This window comes from Ictidomys tridecemlineatus, unplaced genomic scaffold (genome assembly GCF_052094955.1).
Source record: "Ictidomys tridecemlineatus isolate mIctTri1 unplaced genomic scaffold, mIctTri1.hap1 Scaffold_57, whole genome shotgun sequence".
NCBI lineage: Eukaryota > Metazoa > Chordata > Mammalia > Rodentia > Sciuridae > Ictidomys > Ictidomys tridecemlineatus.
In genome coordinates, this window is record NW_027523832.1 from 371,745 (window position 1) to 388,223 (window position 16,479).

The window sequence follows — 16,479 nt, forward strand, 5'->3', positions numbered from 1 at the left end:
ACTTAAACACTGAGCAACACCCACAGTCCTTTTTAAAATATTTTATTTAGAGATAGGGTCTCACTGAGTTGCTTAGGGACTTACTACATTTCTGAGGCTGGCTTTGAACTCAGGATCCTCCTGACAGCCTCCTGAGCTGCTGGGGTTACAGATGAGTACGACCAGGCCTGGCTAAAGTCATTGCCTTTTATTTGGAAATGGGAAGCTATTGGAAGATTTTGAGCAGAGAGACACAATCAAATTTATATTTAAGAATATCACTCTAGTTGCCATCAGGACAATAGATATTGGGGAAAATGAGGGCAGAAGCAAGGACAGAAGAAGGCTATGGGAATCATTCAGGTGACTTATGATGTGGGTTTGGCCTTTATATTGGCTTAGCAGATGCAGAGGAGTGGTCAGATTCTAGGCATGTTTCAAATGCTTATTTGGAAAGAAGGAAGTCAGAAAAATAAATAAATAAAATGCTTTATAATTTATATCAAATTCTAGAAAATGCAAAACAATCTATGATGACAGGAGATGTTTGGAAACAGCCCAGAAAAGGAGAGGGGAGGGATTACAAAGAAGGATGAAATACTTTTTTGATTTTGGTGATAGTCTCATGGGTATATTCATGTCAAAACTTATCAAATCCTACACCTTAAATGTGCAATTTATTGTAGGTCAACTATATCTCAATAAAATTATAAAAATAAAGACATAATATTGTCTAATGGACTGGAGTTGGAATGTGAGAGAAAAGAGATCAAAGGTGGTTTGTAAGTTTTGGGCTTTGAGCACCTGGATAATGGGAATTAAATTGTCATTCTTATTTCTGAGATAGGGAAGACTGAAAGCAGATTTTGAGAGAAAAATGAGTTCAGTTTTAAACATGTTGTTAGAGATGCCTACTAGATACATTTTATAACATAATAAATACATGGTGGAAAAGAAATGAAGAATGACTCAGATAGACAGTTTCTCTGTATGATCCACTGGTTCTCCAGAAAGTGCAGAAGTACACTGGACCCACGGGGACCTCTCATGGCCCCTGTAGACAAATGTTTGTGCACACCTTTTTTTCCCATTGTTTTCTTTATTTAACATTATGAACATGGTGGACTACATTCTTTTCTCTAAGTTTTAAAGATTCAGTTAATTTGGAGAAACAACTGATGGGTTCATTGTTGGAGGTTGATGAATAACCTTAGCAGACTATAGTAACAAGTCCTTGGTCACAGACAAACGAGAATGGCTCCACCCAGGATGGGAGCATTGCAGACACTCTTCCTTGGGCTGGCTAGCTTGTGCCTTTCCCCCCTTAACTGTACATATCAGTAATTCAGCTATATTATGATTTAAATCAGATTTTGCTCCTCTTGTCAGAAAGTACAATTGCTTGTTACTTGATAGGTTGTGATGAAAAGGAGTCTACTCCTTGGGCTTGATACTTAGCTCCATTACTCACTGGATGTGTGACTGCCTCAATTTACTCCAAAATAAGGATTGGAATAGGACCTACTACTACTGTAAGGTACTATTGTTATGAAGATTAAATGAATTGATATGTATAAAACCTTCAGAATAACAACTGGACATAAAGAAAGCATTCAAGAAATGTTAGCTACTAGCTTTCTTCTCTGACAATCGGTTTTGTCAGTTGGTTCCCACTAAGTTGTGGACTTTTTTGGACCAGGACCAGATATCTTGTCTTTTGATTTTCATTCACTCCCACACCATGCTAGGGCTTTGTCCAGCGTCTGGCATGAATGGTAGCACAAAATGAGAGTTAAAAATATGCTTTTGAATTAAATAATTTCTTCCCTTACGGATAAAGATAGGAATCTCAAGATCTTAGCCTGAAGACTAATGTCCATCTCTCTGCCCCCACCTGTCCCCGCCTTAAAAAAAAGCAGGCCACTGTCTCCAGTTTACACCCTCACTCACAGTTCCATTCACCTTCCCCTTTCCTAATCAGAGGGATCTTGGGGTGGGGCTTCAAGGAACCTCTAGGAGTTTGAAGGGGAGGGAGCCTGGAACCATAGACTAGCTGTGACAAGTCAGGGGTGGGATTTGGTAGTTCAGAAAAGGAGGTACCAGACCAGGAATGGGGGATGGGAGTGATGGTGGAGTGGGCTAGTTCACGATGAACCAGAAATGAGACGTTGAGGAAAGCCAGAAAGGACCAGTTGGCAGGGGGGGGGGGATGGGTGGGTGACTACTAGAATCATGTGGAGGGTCGCTTGTGAGGGCACAAAAGCAAAGGCAAGTGATTGGACGAGAAGGAGAGTCCTAGTTGCCAAGGCAGCGACTAGAGGAGAAGGTCTTCAGTTGAGGAGAAGGTCTGGACTAGAGAAGGATGGAGCTCCAGCTCCGTGCGTTCTCCAGTAGAGTCTGTGGACCGACCCCCAGATATCCCTGCTGAAGTGTCACCCGGGAAAGGCTTAAGCCTTCCCTGGTGCCACCCCTCTGCGCTTGGCTACCCACACGCCCCCTGAGCCCCACCTCCTACGCGCCCACAGACGCCCGCAGCAGCCTACTTCACCGGCTCACCCAGGTGACCACAACATGGCTGTAGCGCAGGTGCTGGTCTTCTGGCTGTTCATGGTGCTCTTCTGGCTGTTCGTGCTGTGGCCGAACTGGCGAGTGCCGGGCCAACCGGACCCGAGCACCGGCCAGCGCTGGTCGAAACACAAACTCTGTGCAGACGACGAATGCAGCAGTGAGTGCACAGGCGGGCGGGCAGCCCAGGGTCTCCACTGTGGCTCTTTGGGGCCGCATGGGGCTCCGATCTCCCGGTCCCCAGCCCCGAGGGCTGGGTGAGGGGTGTCGCAGGATGACGGGTGGGGAGCAGGAGTGACAGAGCCTCGGGACCCTGCGTGTGTCCCCTCTGGCTCTGCTGGCGCCCCAGCCAGCCCGCTCGGGTTGTGGGGGGCTTCGACTCCCACTTGTTGCCAGCGTTTTATTTTTCTCTACTGAGGCGGAGGTTGGGAAACACGATTCCCCAGGGACAGCTCTCAGTTTATTCCCTTCCAGGATTCGCCTAGGATCTCAGTGGGTGATGGGGTTGTGCCCACGCTGTAGCAGAGCGCTTTTCTGCCCCCTCTACAGGGACCTGGGCCGGTGCAGTATCAGGGCAGATGCTCTCCAGGGCTCGGTGGCCCTAATTCCCGCGGCAGGTTGATGGTGGGGCTCCTTGGGAAAGGCTCACTGTCCCCTTTGTCCTTTTGCTGCACTGGGGATTGGGCTGGTTTTGCCTTTTAACAGGGACTAGAGTTTAGGCTTGGGAAGAGCACCGAGTCCAGGCACGCAATGTGTTCCGTGGTCTCGGCCCCGACTCTGCTTCAATCCTGTCATTTCTGTGCATAGAAGCCTCCCTTCATATTTGAGGTAGGGTAGCAGGTGGGCCAATAATCTTTTGCTTTTGAAAGAGGCCAAGGATCTGCACCAGCCACCTGGGAACTGCAGCCTCTTCTGTGCACAGGAAGCGGACAGAATTGCTTCCCAGTCCTGGATTGGAGGTGGGCAGTGGGGAGGATGTAGCCATTCAGATTCAGATGAAGAGGTTTGTTGCAATAACAATAAAAAATACTCCAAGATTTTTATAAGCCAATTCAGTTTTAGACTAAGTCACTAGTGTTGTTGGAACCTCTTTCCTCTATATATTTACTGGCCCAGAATACTTCTTATGGACTCCCGCTTGGTTTCTAGTAACCTTGCAACTTGATGACCGTGTTGTCCATAAATTGTAAGCAGTACATATTTTAAAATATTCATGCTAAAAAGGCCAAGAAGTTTACCATTGAGCTCTTTATGTCTAAATTGGTGTTACCAAAACCAAATTTTGTAATTTGAATTGTTTGTTCCACTCCAATAAAGAAAAAAGATGTCTCCAATATATGTTAAGAAGTTCCTAGAGGTAACCCTAAGGCTGGAATAAATAAACACTCAGAGAAGCAAAGCAGCTGCCATGATATTTTCTTTCATTTTTGCTATTCTTTGCTATTGAGCACTATCCTACGTGGGATACCTGGACAATCTCATCACTGATGCTTCGTCAGTACTAAGACATGATGTTGGTTAGGTTCAGTGGGGTAACATAACTTGAGAAATGGCCTGTGTCCAAACAGATGTGACCAAAAACAACAGGTGGGTCTGTGTTGTGTTGTAGGAAGTAGTGAGGTGTGTATGTAAGGTGTCCTTGTGTGCCTTCCAAATAAGTACTCCAAAAAAAAAAAGAACTAAATAGGTGCTCCATAGTATGCATTATGTTGTCACCTAATATATTACTGATTTATAAATCCTCTATGACCTAAGGGGGAACAAGAGAAACATTGCCATTTCCACTTGTGATGAGAATTCCCCACCTTAAAGTGTCTCTCGCCTTCAACTTGGCCTCTTAATTACATATGAATTAGGATGCTGACAGTTCTGAAAATAGTCCTATTTTAGCTTCAAAAAAACAAGTTACCCTCTCCAAATCTGTGTTTGTTCCTCAGACATATATTTTTATAAAACAAACATTCTCGTGTATTTTACTGCTAATTGGCTTCTAGAAAAAGTGTTATTTCCATTTCTTTGTGCTTTTTACATACATCTATTGTCCATTTCATCTTAAATCAGAAACTGTCTATTTGGTTAACCAAAAGAAAAATGTTGCTTCTACCAGTTTCTAGATCAATTGTGATCCTAGTCCTGCATTTTAAGCATGAAGGTATTGCCTGACCTTTTCTCGTGGTTAAACTTGTTCCTTGTCAGATAGGATACCCACTTTTGATTTTGTTTATTAAAAAAAATACGAATGAGGATGTTTTGAAACAATCTTAATGTTGGATATAGTCAACAATATTTGCTCAGAGAAAATATATTTCCTGGTTATTTACCCAGATCCTAAACCCAGAGACAGCAACTCTGCTGCAAATGAAATTGACAGTGTTTACGGCTGCATGGTAGCACTTGCAGCCACTTAAAGGTAATGTCTTTTAGCAGTTAGTTCAAGTTAATTAACCCCTTGGGGGTTCCTGGATATTCTAACCTCTTCCCTATTACCTCTGCATGAAGCCATACTTAAGCCTGTCCATGTCTACACTTGGATTTACATATTTGCAAAATGAAGCTTTCTATGATTATGAAACAGAAAAAAATTGAGGAGGCCTGCAAGAACCAAGAGTTTCACTGAAACCAGCTATGGTTGGTGGTAGCCACTTTGCTTTTTATTTCTCAGCACAGAGAAAAATAGAGAAGCTTCCTTTTCCCTCATCTAATTGCAGGGAATATTGTATTTTATAGCAATAAAATCTCTAAGGATTTTAGATACTTTGAGCAGGTGAATTAAAAGTGATTCCAGAGAGTACTGATTTTTGTTCATAATGGGATTCATATATCCTGATGAGTCAATATGGACTGTGAAAAATCAAATCCTAATGTTTGTTTTTTCTTTTTTCAATGTTCATATACAGTGTTAATGTATCGAGGTGAAGCTGTTGAAGATTTCACAGGACCAGATTGTCGTTTTGTGAATTTTAAAAAAGGTGACCCTGTATATGTCTACTATAAACTTGCAGAGGTATCACCAGAACTTTGGGCCGGAAGTGTAAGTAAAAGTTTGACAGGTGTTATATTCTTACTTTTGATGGGTAGCAGTGTAGATTTAAATTACTGATTTCTTGGGGTCTTTGTAGAGTTAACCTGACCTCTTTGCCAGGCCCTGTGCTCCAAACACACCTTAGGCCAGGCACAGCATAGAAAGTCAGGAGACTTTTTGAAACAGAACTGAACTGGTTGTGGTTGCTACCCCTCACATCAAGTTCCAGAAGGCTCTACACATCATAAAGGTCATCATGATGAAAACCTGACAATTCTTAGCTTTGCTGCTTCAAAAGGGAAGGATTCATGGACATTAGAGTTAATCCTGTAAATTAAGTCTGAGATAGTAACTCAGGCATGCATATTTAAAGTTGATTTTTTGTGAATTTTACCTAATCATTTGTGCTGTTTTTACTCTAAAAAAGCAGAATATTATGTCCATTGTGTGCTTTTTTCCCCCCCTTTTTTTCTTTTTTGCAACTTCTGGGTCATCCATTTCCTGCTTTTCCTATATTCTATGCCTGAAGGTTCCCCCAGGGGTTCTACTTCCAGCCAGTTGTATGGATCTTCTGATGAAAGACATGACATTGTTTATATCATGCTTTGATATTTTAAATGGGGAGATTCACTAGGAGTGTCCTCCTAGTGGCTTATGAGTATTGTCTTTTTCATTTAAAAAAATGTGATATGTGGATTGTTTACGTAAAATAGTAGCAAGGGTCTTTGATGACTGTAGGAATGTTCCAGTTTAGAGACATTCCGGGTTGCATCCTTGAAAGTTCTCACCCTAAATAAAACACCACACAGCAGAAAATAAGACAGAAAATAAGAGTAATCCCTATGGAAAGCTAGTTTCATTTTGTTGCCATTTCTGACTCTTAGGGAATGATCTTGAAACATGGTGCCTCTAGGTACAAACTTTATATTTAGACAGAGTCCCAGTTGCAGTACTCCATATAAAGAACCATCTATTGTTTCTTTCAAGTATACCAAATAGGATTGGTAACCTTTAAACTGTTTTTCCATGTACCTAAGTGGCATTTTTCATGTAGTAGTCGTCTTTCTTTCCTTCTTTGAGCTTTTGGATAAATGGGCTTGATTTGCATTTTCTCCTCTCACATTGTAGCCTGTTAACTCTGTTCATCCCTAGAACTCTTGCCATTCTGGGTGGCAGCACTCATCCTGTCTTCCTGAGGAGCCCCGCTTTCAGCACCTGACCAGAAAGGATCTTTGCCGACTGATGAGTGTTTGGGTGGCACCTTGTTTGCATTGCTCCTCTGGCATTCATTTGTCTTCTTTGCCTTCATTCAGGTTGTGTTTTATCTTAGCTCCCTATGAAATGAAAAACTCAGGAAAGGACCCCTGTCTAATCCATCTTCCTTTTGAATATTTCCTTTCAGGGCAGTGGCACTTAAGTTCATTTGTTCTGATAGTAGCTTATGCAGAATTTGTTCTCTTGTGGCAGTTCTTGGCTCCCCACCCACAAATCAAATCAACAGCACCTTGGCAGGGATGATGTATGGAAGCAAAATTAGATATAAAAATTATTTCCAGTCATGAGCCTCCATGATTCTGCATCATTTTTTTTCGTATCAAAAGAAATGGGATACCACCCAGTGTGTAATTATGGAGCTTTATATAATCTATGGTCTCATTTGACACAGATTAAGAAGAGATAAATGTGTTCCCTTTCTCCATACATCTCTGGTTTCTTTCCCTTTTCCAAATTTAACCTTAATAGAATTTTCATCAGAAGGGAAAAGTGTATTTCCCCTCAGACTCGCCTCTCATGTCATAAGTGTTATACTTAAGAAATTAAAACTCTTTAGTTTTCAAAATGATTCTCCTTTTGAGTTTTCAGTTTTCATTATGCAATGTTGTTGGTTTTCTAGAGTCTCAGACTTTATCTGCAGTGATGAAACTTTTAATTGCTCCGTCTTATCTAATCTTCATGGCAGTATTCTGCCACTAATACTGGCTCTCAGATGGTTTCTAGATATAACAAGAACATTCATGAATGGGGATATTTTAGAGGTAGTGATAAGATGCCTTTTTAAATTTTCTTTTTTGTGCATTTGATTTGCCTATCAGTTTCCTTTAATTATTGGCAAGAATCTTCTGTTCCTTTTAGTCAGTAGTTAGTAATAGGAGTGTCTTTCTCAAGGGGAACTTTATATACCTTTTGTACACTTTATGTAACTTCATATAATTTAACTGTTGGTGCTGAAAATAAATGGGGTTCTTTTCTGCAGAGGATTTATTTTGGGTGAAACTGAAGCTTGATATGTGGTTTCATATGCATTATATTGTAATTTTATTTTCTCCCCTGCTGAGGGCCATTGTCAAGTAGGAATGAAGCTTCAAAATTTTCTTGCCAGCATACCCCATGTTAAATGGATTTCACTGTTGACATTGCATGTAAGGTGACCTTGCTCAAGGACCAAGGCAGATCCGGGTTTAGAGCTGATCAGGTTTGAGGAAGTATCCCACTCCTTAGGGTATTCCCAGTTTAAGACAAAAGGAGTTTTAGGGAAGTTGGAGGTTGAAGATTATTGCTGCTGGGAGTAGGGCGTGCCTGCAGCCTGAGTTCCCGCTGAGTTCTCCTGGAGAAAAAGTTTTTAGGAGGTGAATTGTTCGGGAGATTGGATTGCCCCTGAACCTGTGTGGAGGCGGTGTGAGTCGGGAATAAAGAATTGCTGTTTGAATCTACAAGGCTGTGAGTGCCTGATTCTGTGCCCAGCCAAGACTGCAGCATTAATTTTCTCCCCCCTTCTGATTAATTAAACAACAAGCAATGTGGCTAAAGGACCGTGCCTGGTAGGTTGTCCAATTCAACATATGGTTCTTACCCGTCATGGGAGAACTGACCTTTAGACGTCAGTTTCCTGTCTTGGGTTGAATCCACTGCAACCAGATCAACCCGTCACTGACTACCGGTCCAGCATTCAGCCATGCTTGTGGATAGGCCTAAGCACCAGTGTGGGTGGGTGAGGTTCTTGCCTCACCTCTGTTGGCCCCCAAATTTAACCTTGGTGCCAGTGGGGGGGGTGAGGTTCTTGCCTCACCTCTGTTGGCCCCCAAATTTTAGACCATCACTAGTAGAAGGGAGGAGGATACAGAAATGCCACGACACCAAGCCAATTGATGGCTCCTTTGGAAAAATTGTGTCACTGGTGACACCATCAGCAAAGATGCCAGCATTACCACAATTAACATGGGGTGCGCTGGCAAGGAAATTGCATCCCTAGTGCCACCATCAGCAAGGATATGCCAGCAGTACCACAATTCGCTGCACCAGACGATAGTTCACAATGCATGCAACTCATATATAGTCCAAGCAAGTTCTGCAAGCAGTTCAAATCGGAGGAGTCTATCAATATGTTCATTTCCTCCCAAAGTAAATCAAGTCCTTGATTGAGCATTACTTGTTGAGTTATATTCATTGATGCATCAGTTTATACAGTTTACTGTGATAGCTATCATAGAAGCTGTAGTTTGGTTTTCTTAGTCTTCACTGGCACTGGGATGGAGATGGGAATTCTGGCAATGATGTTAAAGAGACATTATCCTGAACAGAATTATTAAATATAATGAAAAGGAAAAGTGAAAGTAAACAAACAGATCTGTTAATCACCTTTAAAAACAATAGTAAGCAAACAGATCTGTTAACCACCTTTGAAAACAATCATTAACAGCTGTTTACCTAATTTAGATTAAACCACTTAAATCACGTGAATAAAAAAAAAGAAAATTCGGATCCATTTTTTTCATGAGCGCTCCTCATATAAAAATATGGACATACACACATACTGACATGCAACACAAAACAGTGCACTCATAACATACAACACATAAGAACAGCCTTGTAGCTTTACCTAGGTAAAATCTCCATTGCAATGTTTAAAAACTCCACAGTCAAAAAATAAAACACAGTCAAAAAACAAAGCTGATCAGAAAAACATTAACCTAGGTTTGTATGAGCTCAAAAAATAAAATAGAACTTTATGATGTGGGAAAAATGCAATAATAGATATTGAAAAAAGGCACCGTGGTTAATCACTGTCGCAGATGTAAGAATAGCCAAGCTGGAGCTCTGGATATCAGCTGTTATGGATTTGAGTCAAATTATCTTCTTTTTGGTCTGTAGAAATTGTTTTAGTTAGTGTCTCTGGAATCTAAATCGGCTGCTGTTCTCCCTGTGGAAACACAAAAACAGAACCCCGACTCCAGACAAACACTGGGTCAGGAGCTTTCCAATGTCCTGTTAGAATATCTTTCCAAAATACCTTAGGCTTATGTACATTTTTTGGATACATATGTCTTTCCGCAGCATTAAGTCCTGATGAATCCAAATTTAAAAATTTAGAGTAAAAAAAAGGTTATTTTAAGTTTATCTTTGGGGGATATATACCCCTTTAAGATCCTTTTAAATTTAAGTCTTTCAAAAGCATTTTGCCTTAGTTTTTAGAATTACTTTAGTCCTTTTAATTTTTAGATGTGGTTTGAAACCATAGTTGTCTTAGCCCTTTGTATTTTCTATCTGAAATACGTTTACTTGACATTTTTAACCATTTTCCATCTTATTTCTATCTTCTAGTTTTCTTCTAAGGTTTTTATATTTACCCTTAGTTGCTTTCTTCTCTCCTAGTTTTCTTTCATTTCCTATTTTGTGGGTATAAAATTCTTGTCTTTCTACATCTTTTTATCTTCCTATATCTTTATCTTTCTACATCTTCTCTCTTTTTTTTTTTACCTTTTTTTACTTCTGTTTTTGAAGTTTTCCACTTCAAATTTTTAATCTTCTTTATCTAAATCTTTTATCTTATTATCTTCCCATTTTCATGGGTTATATTTTTTTCCTCCATCATGAAGGCATCTTAACCACCTTCAATTTAACCTTTTAAAGCTTTTTGCAATATACTTAGACATTTTACAACTTTTTACTTTACCAAACAAAGATTATCTCATCTCTCTCTTTTTAGTTTAATAAGTACATTTTAATAGTTTGATGAGTAAAGCAATCTTTTTTTCCCGCCATGAAGGTGTCTCAACAACCCTCAATTTAACCTTTTAAAGCATTTCATTTATCATCTATACTGTACTTTTAAATGTACTTTTTCACCACCTACAGCTTCACTCTTTTAAACGAGGCTTAGATTTTGTTTAAATCGCTTAATATTAGTTTACATGGCTGCCCTTCAACCAAAGGATCTTTTTTACTCCATTAAGAAGCTTTGTCTCAATCTGCCATGTACAAATACCTTTTTTTTCTTTCTACCTTTCTCAAGCTTTTAAATTAAATCTAGTTTCCTCAAAATCTTTTTAAATGGCATTTTACAACATTTCACTTTACCACACAGATTATCTCAACTAGAAACATTTCTTTTTCCTTTAACCTTTTATATTAAAATATATTTCCACATCTTGAATCTTTTTATATCTCTTTTTTAACCATTAACCCTTTTTATAAATTCACATTCTAAAACAACCCTTATAAAATTACTCCACTTTAGTAAGATGAAATACTTTCATGTTTTTTAAGGTACTGTTATACTGTAATTGAAACCCAGCTGAAACTTTTTATACTCTCTGTATATAAATTACACATGATAGAATCTTAACACTTAGTAACCTTGTTTAAGCAAAGACACAGACCAAAGCAATATTAAACATTTTTCCATTTGCCAATTTATGAAAACACACATAATGTTTAAATATATTACCTTATGGAACTTAATAAGTAAAGAGTACTTGATTTCATATTTAGTGGTTGATATTTTAACATTTTAGCTTTGTAAATGAATCAGCTGTCTGTAAAAACCAAGACAAGTATAGTGAACAGAACTAGTCATCTCTTTCTTGTTGAAGAAAATCCTTCTACAGGATACCATAATGGTCCCATTGATATACTTAATAACTCATCTCTAAAAAGCCATGGGCTACATTTTTGTATTGTAGCAACATATGCCATAGTTTTTCTTGGTCTTACTGGGGTACCTCTTTCCTCTAACAATTTTTCTTCCTCGGAGGCGAACAACTTCAAACCTTGAGTCAACCATTTTCCTTAGTTTGCCTGAGAAAGTTGTAGGAACAGGCCACTTGAAATGAAAACAAAATAAATCAAAACAAGAACACATTGTTTTTTGAAATGGTCACCCATTTTTTTGCTCTCCTTTAGGAGCGAGCAAATTCACTTACCCCCAAGCTTCAGACATCCCACGTATGGGCCACCATAATGCCGCAGTCTTGGCTGGGCAAGGAATCAGGAGGCACTCACAGCCTTGTAGATTCAAACAGCAATTCTTTATTCCCGACTCACACCGCCTCCACACAGGTTCAGGGGCAATCCAATCTCCCGAACAATTCACCTCCTAAAAACTTTTTCTCCAGGAGAACTCAGCGGGAACTCAGGCTGCAGGCACGCCCTACTCCCAGCAGCAATAATCTTCAACCTCCAACTTCCCTAAAACTCCTTTTGTCTTAAACTGGGAACACCCTAAGGAGTGGGATACTTCCTCAAACCTGATCAGCTCTAAACCCGGATCTGCCTTGGTCCTTGAGCAAGGTCACCTTACATGCAATGTCAACAGTGAAATCCATTTAACATGGGGTACACTGGCAAGGAAATTTTGAAGCTTCATTCCTACTTGACAGTGGCCCTCAGCACTCCCCAAGTACTTGTAAAAGTAGATTTGGACAAAGCTAGGAAAGCATATACTATCAATACATCTGATATCGTGGTAATACATTTTAGAGATTTTTGTATTGTTTTTACTTATTAATTTTTATGACTGTTGTGTATTGGTTAAGAAAGACATAAATATTGGTTTATGAGCAATGCTACAAAATGTACAGGTAAATTCTTGCTAGAGGTTATTTGGAATTGCATTTATAACCAGCTTTGATTTACATAGTTTTAACCATATAGTATCCAATAATCTTCTATGCAGATCTTTTATTTACTTCAGAAGTCTTAACTTTATATGCTCTGTGTTGAGAATTAAGCTAAATGTAAAAAAGAAAACTTCAGTGGTTGGAAATGTTGCTTTAATAGTTCTGTACTTAATTTTTATTTGGAATAATAATCTCAGTGTAATTGTTATAGCAACTTTCTTTCTTGGTTATACCATATACCTATCTATTATGTGTATATTTCCTGCCACTTCTGAGAAATCTCTTATTTATATTCCTTGTACAGAATTTATTTGATATTTGTCTCTTTTGCACTATAGGTTGGCCGTATGTTTGGATACTTTCCAAAAGATTTCATCAAGGTAGTTCGTGAATATACTAAAGAAGAGCTACAAATTCCAACAGATGTAAGTTATGGATTTCTTTTTTGTTCTCAATTGTAAACTGGCTTATAAATCCATCAGTTATATTCAGTTAACTGCTTCTGAATGTTTTATAATGTGTTTGGGGGGCAATCTAACATTTGTGTGTCAGATTTTCATTTGAAATCAGACTACCTGTAAAAAAAAAGTTTGAAAGGCATTCAAGGGTGATTATATTATAATCCGAGAGTTGTCTAATATATTGAAACAGATATTCTAAGAGGCAAATAATTTCATTTTACAGGCAAAACTCATTGGATAGTTATTAGACATTTTAAGTATATTTAGGTTAAATTAATAAACTCTAACTTTTATACTAGGCTAGAAATATGTACTTACAAAGGTTTTCTTATTCTTAGTCATATATGGGATCATAGTCATGTTATAGATTTGGAAAAGGGGACCTGAGCGTTTCAGGTGATGTTCAGTCTCAGATCTTTTAAGGCCCCAAATGCTTCCTTTATACAACATTCCTGTATGGTGCTCTGACTTAAATTGATTTTGTGACTGAAAGGATTTCGTGTTCTAGAATTCTCACTTCAGCTGATTATTTTCTAGAGTTTTAAATTGTATAGTAATTGATGCCCACCAACACTGAAACATCTTTGGGCAGCTCTTTGTAGTGGCTGTAGAATATGCAAACTGCTAGGCTAGGACAGTTCTTAGATTAGATGGACTGAATGGATAAAGTCATTCTGTTTGTTGTTGCTGTTCCTAAAATTTCTTTATAATCTCAGGGGCCATAAAATCACTTCTGTTGCTTGTTGGACTTTATTGTTGGTAAAGAGAGTTCTTGGGATTTAAGCTGTGACAGCAGTTCACTGATTACAGAGAACTCATTTGTTTTGAACTCTGCCTTCTCATTGTATTTCCCATTACATGCATCCCTCATGGCTTAGAAATGCATGTGATGAGGAGAGGAAATCACTCATCCCTACTACATTGAACTGCCTCCCCCACCCCCGGAACCCCCGCAGAATATTATGAAGATTTAATTAGGAATGGAAATTTTTTAAAAACATGTCCATTCATACTATGGCTCCTTTTATATCAATTTGCTTACTAGTAGCAAGAAGGAAGACTAGATAATATACACATAATCCTGAGAGAGAGCTTAGTGACTGTGAAACCCTGATGAAGAGAAAGGTGTATACCTTGTTGAATCTTGTTTTCAGTTTGTTCTTGTGGTAATAATAATGTGAGGAGCCTCCTTAATATCATTCTTTATTCCATCCAATGTACTTGTATCTCAGTAAGATACTTTAAAACTGATTCATCTTTCTCAAGGCTGCAGGATCTTCCAGCTTCTCCTGAGCAAATGATTAAGAGTTAAATTTCTGAAACATAGGTGTAGATATTAAGAGCTGGAGGATCCTATAAGTTATACCTTGCCTTTCCCTACTTATGTTCAGAGCAAATTGAGAGAGACCCAAGAGTCAGGCAGTTGGAGACCAAATTGTCACCATTTTTACTCATTATGCTTTTTAAAGAATATGACCCATGTTAAAAAAAGAAAGAAAGAATAGACTTTCTAACACTGTAGTCTAGAAAAAGACAGATTTACTCAGCCATAGATGGAGTTAGGCAGTGGGGGTTGGAGGAGGGTAATCTGGTTGACCTCAAAGATTCTTTAGAACCAATCCTGAATTTGGGAGCGTGGATGAGTTTGCTTTTGTGATACCTTGTTATTGACACATTAATGGTTTTCTTTTCCTTACAGGAGACAGATTTTGTTTGTTTTGATGTTGGAGGAGATGATTTTGATAATTATAACGTAGAAGAACTTCTAGGATTTTTGGAATTGTATGATTCTGCAAATGAAGATTCTGAGAAAGCTATAGAAAAAGTGGGACAATTTCCTGAAGTCTCCCAGGATGTTGAACCTGAACCTAAACCAGTAGTAGCAAACTCACAACAAATTGAAAGTGCATTCTCAGAAAACACTGTGGATCTTGAGGAACAATTTTTGGCTCAGAAGAACCATCCTCATGCAGATAGTCAAACAGATAATGCTCAGGGTGAACAAACTTCATTTGAACTTTTTGAAGAAATACGACCAGATAAATTGAAAGTGCCAGAAAGTGAAAAAAACAAAACCAGCAACATTTCTCAGGTCTCAAATGAACAGGAGAAGACTGATGCTTATAAACTTTTGAAAAAAGAAATCAATCCTTATCTAGAAACCAAAGAAAACAAACAAGAAATGAGTATAATTTGGAAGATTTTAAAGAAAACTGAAACCACAGCCAAAAGGGTAGACATTTCTCAGGTCTCAAACGAACAGGAGAAGACTGATGCTTATAAACTTTTGAAAAAAGAAATCAATCCTTATCTAGAAACCAAAGAAAACAAACAAGAAATGAGTATAATTTTGAAGATTTTAAAGAAAACTGAAACCACAGCCAAAAGGGTAGACATGATGGACAAGAAACGAGGTGATATGGAAATGGGAAAGGAGGAAAGTCCTCTGGCAGATGAGGAAGCCCAGGGACTCTTTGACAGAAGTGATGAGGAAAACACTCAGACTTCAGGGATAAGTGAAGTATTTCAGGATATAAAGATTCTGACGATCTTGAAAAAGACAACCCTAAGGAACATCTGAACACTTTAGAGTCTACAGAAAAGGCTACTGGAAAAGAAACCTCAAAAGAGGACCTTGAGGACATAGGGCATATCACAGATGCAAAAAGCCAGGGTTCTGCTTCTGCAGACCTTGAAGATGATATATTCCCACAGAGTCCACATATAGCCCTAAAGCCAGAGCTTATCGATCAGGAGGAAGACTTGCCCATAATCCGCAGCTTCTTTATAGAACAAAAGTCCTTGCAACGCTTCCTGAAGTACATTGATGTCCAAGAACTGGAAGCCATGTTGCAAGAAATGTCTTTAAAGCTGAAGTCAGCACAGCAGGAGAGCCTACCCTATAACCTAATGCCCTATTATCTAGAAAAAGTTCTAGATAAGGTCTTCCGTGCCTCTGAGTCACACATTTTGAGCGTAGCAGAGCAAATGCTTGATAATCGTGTGAATGATAATACAGACACAGGAATAAAGGAAAGTAACATATTTGAAGAGGCTGCAGTGTTTGATGATATCCAAGACTTGATCTATTTTGTGAGGTACAAGCACTCCACAGTGGAGGAGACTGCTCCATTGATAACAGCGCCTCCTCTAGAGGAAATCTGGGCTAAAGCTGAAGGTAAATACCTGCCTGCGGCTTGGGCTGGAGAAAAGGAGTTGTTCTTCCAGATGTTTTCGTGTATTATTGTAAAGTTCTGTTCAGTTTCCATGTGCCTAAAGGAGAAAGAAGGCTGACTCAGGAGCCCCATATGTTCCTTTATTCATTCTTTTGGGCTACAGCATGAAAGGATATTCCTTATTCTTTTTTTCCTTTAGGACAGTTGGGATTGGTTAGCATGTTCAATAAGAAATTTTATAAAAAGCAAAAGAGAAAGATATAAATGAGAAACTAATGCACAAAAGTAGACCTGTTAACAGTACACATTTTATCTTAAAATTATAAAAGGGCTTTATTAAACATAATTTCTTAATCATAAAATACCTGTACTAGATCATG

At 38.8% G+C, this 16,479-nt stretch overlaps 1 protein-coding gene across 3 annotated transcripts in view; it reads left to right on the top strand.

Moving 5' to 3' along the window:
- The window catches only part of LOC144374077 (uncharacterized), a 71,690-nt gene that overhangs the window by 54,373 nt on the left and 838 nt on the right, over positions 1 to 16,479 (top strand). For 2 of the 3 annotated variants that reach the window (XM_078037025.1, XM_078037023.1), the window contains 3 exons: positions 5,442 to 5,575; positions 12,801 to 12,887; positions 14,623 to 16,101. In XM_078037025.1, coding sequence (XP_077893151.1) covers positions 5,442 to 5,575; positions 12,801 to 12,887; positions 14,623 to 15,504 — 1,103 coding nt within the window. In that variant the 3' untranslated portion in view covers positions 15,505 to 16,101. The remainder of the gene's footprint in view (positions 1 to 5,441; positions 5,576 to 12,800; positions 12,888 to 14,622; positions 16,102 to 16,479) is intronic. The other variant, XM_078037024.1, reaches the window with a different exon arrangement.